This window comes from Pteropus vampyrus, unplaced genomic scaffold, assembly GCF_000151845.1.
Source record: "Pteropus vampyrus isolate Shadow unplaced genomic scaffold, Pvam_2.0 Scaffold23, whole genome shotgun sequence".
NCBI classification, from domain to species: Eukaryota; Metazoa; Chordata; class Mammalia; order Chiroptera; family Pteropodidae; genus Pteropus; species Pteropus vampyrus.
Genome location: NW_011888804.1, coordinates 27,180 through 32,212, shown reverse-complemented (window position 1 = coordinate 32,212; position 5,033 = coordinate 27,180). Strand labels below are relative to the sequence as shown.

Genomic DNA, 5,033 nt, shown 5'->3' with positions numbered 1-5,033 from the left:
CACAGCCAAGTACTCCACACCAAGCTGTCTTCTTCCGAGTTAAAAGGTAGAATGGAATCATTGCTCAGTGATTCTCAGCAAACGACAAGTGGAAAAACGTTCAGAGGGTACGCGGGCTGGTGTCCGAGCGCACGGGGCCCACGCCGCTCGTGCCGGTTCTCCCGCGGTGGCCTGCTCCCTGCCAGGTAGGAGCCGACAGACAGAGAGGGGCTGGGGGGAGAAACAGCTGGGCGAGCGCGTAGAATGTTCCGGCACAGCCGGAGCACGTGGGACCTTCGTGCGTTTCTTTGTCCTGTGCGACGTCCCCTTCTCCCCGCCTCCTGCTTGTGGTTTCCCTTTGACCTCTGGCAAAATCCTCCTCCTCCTCCGTCCCTCCGTTAGCGTCGGAATTCCTCGGAGGCGGTCTGGGACCTTCTCTCTTCATTCACCTGAAGCCGAGTCATCCCGGCCCAGCGTTTCAACTGCGGCCCACGTGCCAGCGCCTCCCCTGTCCCTCTGACCCCCGCTCTCCTTCGAATAAATGTACAAAGGGCCGAGCGGCTGACCGGATGACTTAGCCGGGCCTGGCCTCACGAAGGTCCCTTCATTCATTCATCCCACGCATTTATCGAGAACTCACAATGTGCCAGGCACTGCGCTCGCTGCCAGAGAAAGGACGAGGAGCAAGGACCGGGCCCGCTATGTCCCCGCAGGGCCAAGGGCTCCTCGTTCAGGGCAGGGAAGAAAGGCCGCTGTATGCATGAACACATAACAAGCGTTCCTTCCTACCGTCCTGTCTCGCCTCGGCACGGCTCTCGTTTTTTTGTTGGTTAGGGAAGTAAGGACAGTAAAGACAAGTTAAATGTTTGATTTATTAGCATGAATTTACTGTTGGTCTTTGCATCGTGCAGTGTCAGGTTCAAATGCAGACACAGAGCCATGTCACGAGGGGGCACCGTCGACGTCCCCTTCTCCCCGCCTCCTGCTTGTGGTTTCCCTTTGACCTCTGGCAAAATCCTCCTCCTCCTCCGTCCCTCCGTTAGCGTCGGAATTCCTCGGAGGCGGTCTGGGACCTTCTCTCTTCATTCACCTGAAGCCGAGTCATCCCGGCCCAGCGTTTCAACTGCGGCCCACGTGCCAGCGCCTCCCCTGTCCCTCTGACCCCCGCTCTCCTTCGAATAAATGTACAAAGGGCCGAGCGGCTGACCGGATGACTTAGCCGGGCCTGGCCTCACGAAGGTCCCTTCATTCATTCATCCCACGCATTTATCGAGAACTCACAATGTGCCAGGCACTGCGCTCGCTGCCAGAGAAAGGACGAGGAGCAAGGACCGGGCCCGCTATGTCCCCGCAGGGCCAAGGGCTCCTCGTTCAGGGCAGGGAAGAAAGGCCGTTGTATGCATGAACACATAACAAGCGTTCCTTCCTACCGTCCTGTCTCGCCTCGGCACGGCTCTCGTTTTTTTGTTGGTTAGGGAAGTAAGGACAGTTAAGACAAGTTAAATGTTTGATTTATTAGCATGAATTTACTGTTGGTCTTTGCATCGTGCAGTGTCAGGTTCAAATGCAGACACAGAGCCATGTCACGCATGGGCACAGTCACTGCAGCGACGCAGCTCGTGCTTTGTGGCGCGCACGTGCACGTGTCTTTCATCGTCACCAGAAGAGTGCGTGTCCTCTGGCGTCCTCTGCCTGTGGCTTTCTGACGCGTGAGGAGGGACCGGGGGTAAAGGCGTGATGTGTTCTCCTGTCTCTGTGGCTCCTGTGTCGTCATTTTCAGCGTGAGCGGCTGGCCAACGCGGGGAAGTGACGGGAGTCAGAAGCTACGCGGCCTCGTGTTCCTTGGTCAGGCGTGTTTCTCAGAACTTTCTTAGAGCCTTCCTTCCGCGTTTGAGGCAAGCGTGGCCTCTCCGAGCTGCCCACTCGTCACAGATGCAACACGCCCAGCCGTCCTGGCTTTGAGTGCGCCCGAGCTCCGCACGCAGTGGGGCTGCCGGGGTCCTTTGCTTGCGGGGCACCTCTCGCTGCATGTGGACGGGACGCACGGGACGGCAGGGGACACACGGGACGCCTCCTGCTCACCCCTCTGCTCACATGCGCACACCGTTCTCCCCTCGGACTTCATGTGTGAAGCCGCAAGTTCAAAGATAAGATTATTCATTTAAGACAAGAGCCTTAACCCGAGCTCAGGGCCTCGCTGGGCCCGTGAGCCTGCTCCGGTGGCATGCTGGCCCTGGCCAGCGTGTCCTGGCCTGTGGTCTCATGGGGCTTAGAGTCTCGTAGGAGAAACACAAACGCGTGGCTGCAGCTAAGTGCCATGACAGGGACTCTGCACGTGTGTGTCGGGGCCCGACCTGTTCTAAGGGCTCGGACGTGGTGAAGTGGCATTTAATGCTGAGTGGTGCTAGCCAGGCACTTCGAACCGCAAGGGCAAAGGTCGTGGGACAGAAGGGGACGCGGAGCTGAAAGGGGGCCGAGCGGCTACGCAGGGGAGAGCAGTACGGGGACGGGGGGCGTGGGGGGAAGGCGGGCTCGCGAACCCCGTCGGCCGTGTCAGGGCGTCTGGGTCTCATCCCCCGTGCAGTGGGCAGGGCGCCGAAGGGCTCGGACCCGAGGGAGGGCGCCGGCGTGACACGGTTCTCGTCCTCAGGCGCATCTAGGCGAGCAAACCCGTTCGCAGCGCGAACACCCGCGAGGCAACCGCGGGTGACCCGCTCCCGTTTCGCTTGACCGGACAGGTGATGGAGGAGTTCTATAACATATTCGGTCCAGAGCTGAAGGCGGTGACGGGGGACCCCAAGCGCATCGACGACGTCCTGTGCAGGGTGGACAGCCTGGTCACCCCCATGGAAAACCTGACCTTCGACCCCTTCAACATCAAGTCCTCCCAGTACTGGAAATACGTGATCGATGACTTCAGGATCGAAGTTCTGGCAAGTACCACCTCCGTCGGTCTGATCTCGGACCTGGACGCCACGTTTCTCCACGTTAGGTCTGACGGGCGATTCACTTATGCTTAGCATTTATTTTTTTTAAATCACAAAAAGTTTTTTTTTTGTTTTTTTTTTGGTTAAAAAAAGGAAATAATACAGAACAGTATAAGGTAAAGACGAACCCTCTGCAGTCTTTGTGCCCACTCCTCCCCAGGAGGAATAGGTTTAAATCAAGCTAGACGCGGCCCCCTTTCTGCAGAGAAGGGCTGGGTGTCCGATCGGAGCGGACTAGGGGCGCTCGATTTAGTAAGCGGCAGGGAACCCCTGAAGGTCATTGACCAAGGGAGGGACGTGATCTGGGTTCTACCTGAGGACGGTTTCTCTGGCCACAGCCTAGGCCGATGTGGGCTGGGGAATGACAGGAGGCGGGAGGTGACATAGGACATTGTGGCCCGAGGCGTGGGGGAGGCAGAGCCTGTCAAAGAGAGGCCAAAGCTGAGACGGTGACTCAGGTGACTCACTCCTCCGAGTGTGGTAGGGTGGCCTGTCACGCCCACCTTTTCGCCCCGTTTTATAACCCAGAGCATCTTTTCGATGGGCAGCCCCAGGCAGTTCTGTAAACATTTTCATGTTGTATTCGGTTTATTCTCAGCTTCCAATTAATGTCGAGTAGTATTAATTTTTAAATTGAACTTTTCGTCAAAGCCGCTTCGCCTGTGAAAAGGCTCATAACAGTTAGAGAAAGTGACCTCGAGCCCCGTCCCTCTCCCTCCCCATTCTCGCTGTCATTCTCCATAATTTTAGATGCCGCTTTTGTTACTGACCTTCGTATCCACCGAAGAACATCCAGCGTGGTTCATGTCCTGATCTAGCACCTTCAGCCAGCGTCAGGCCTCGCTTAACTTTGTTGCGCGTAGACGCGCCCTGGGCGGCCCGCCCCCGGCTCCGCCGTGCCGTTCCGTCCCTCGCTCACGCTTCTGTCCCACCTTTCGGTTGGGCGCATGGTCGGCGTCTCTCACTGTGCCTGTGCGACTGCCGTTCGCTGCCCAGCCCGGAAGCCCGCCGTCCCCACACGTCCTGTCTGGCGCGACGCCACGTTTTTCCCTGGGGCTCGGCGCCGCCCTTCACCCCCACGGGCCTGGTCACGCACCTTGGCACGATGGCTTTTTCCCCAGCGGCTCTGCCATTGCAGCCACACACCTAGCGACGGTGGCTTCCACGTACTCAGACCGGTTTCCCGTCCCAGTGCAGGCGGCTCTCCAGGCCGGTCACCAGGCCGCCGCCCCGGGGCTTCCTGTCTTCTCGCACCCGAGTCGCACCCCGTGTTCTAGAATTCTCATCTTCCTCCTTCCCTGTTTCCACCTTCGTTTTGCTGGAGCACGTTTTTACGTAGCTTCCTAAGAAAGCTTCCGCGGGACGTGCATCTTCTGAGTCTCGCGTGTGTGCGAATTCTGAAACGACAGGTACGGAATTCAAGGTTGCAAAGAACTTTTCTTCAGAAATCTGAAGGCGGTCTTCACGGATGTCTCACTTCTGGTATTATGAGAAGTCTGATGTCATTAGGATTTAATTTTTCTAGAACTAACCTTCCACGCTTTTTAAACAGTGGGGTGAGGATGGGGACATGGGGGCGGGTATATTGGCCTGGCTGTGCGGAGTAGGGAAGGGAGACACTGTTTGCCCCTCCCCTTCCTGGTGCCCCCAAATGCTCAGCCTCTCAGAGGTCTCTGTGGGGAGCAGACAGGTACCCCTATTGCCACGATTAGGTTGTAACTGTCGGCCTTCTGTAAAGGCAGTGTCTCTCCTTCTAAAAATTCCTGAGCCATCTCTTCTGCTGCGTGTAGTCTCCCCCTCCTTCGTCTCTATGAGCTGATACTTGGAAAACTTCCCTTTCTGTCATTTTGAACTGGTTGAGGGGAGAGAGCAGAAAACCAAAGCAGCCAATCTGACATTTTTAAATTTAAATTTTATTTTTTCCCACCTGCCTTTTTTTTAACTGATCACCAGCTTTTACCAAAACACGATAGAAATCCTTCTCAAGGCACTGATTTCCTTTTTGCTCATTTCTTGCCTTTTTTTTTTTTTTTTTCAGGATAATTACAGAGGCACGAGGGATATTTT

General features: G+C 56.4%; 1 protein-coding gene across 1 annotated transcript in view; it reads left to right on the top strand.

The window, feature by feature from the left end:
• LOC105289361 (dynein heavy chain 10, axonemal-like) overlaps positions 1 to 5,033 on the top strand; it is a 37,457-nt gene that overhangs the window by 16,528 nt on the left and 15,896 nt on the right. The window contains exons 8-9 of the mRNA XM_023528139.1: positions 1,760 to 1,829; positions 2,718 to 2,966. Coding sequence (XP_023383907.1) covers positions 1,760 to 1,829; positions 2,718 to 2,966 — 319 coding nt within the window. The remainder of the gene's footprint in view (positions 1 to 1,759; positions 1,830 to 2,717; positions 2,967 to 5,033) is intronic.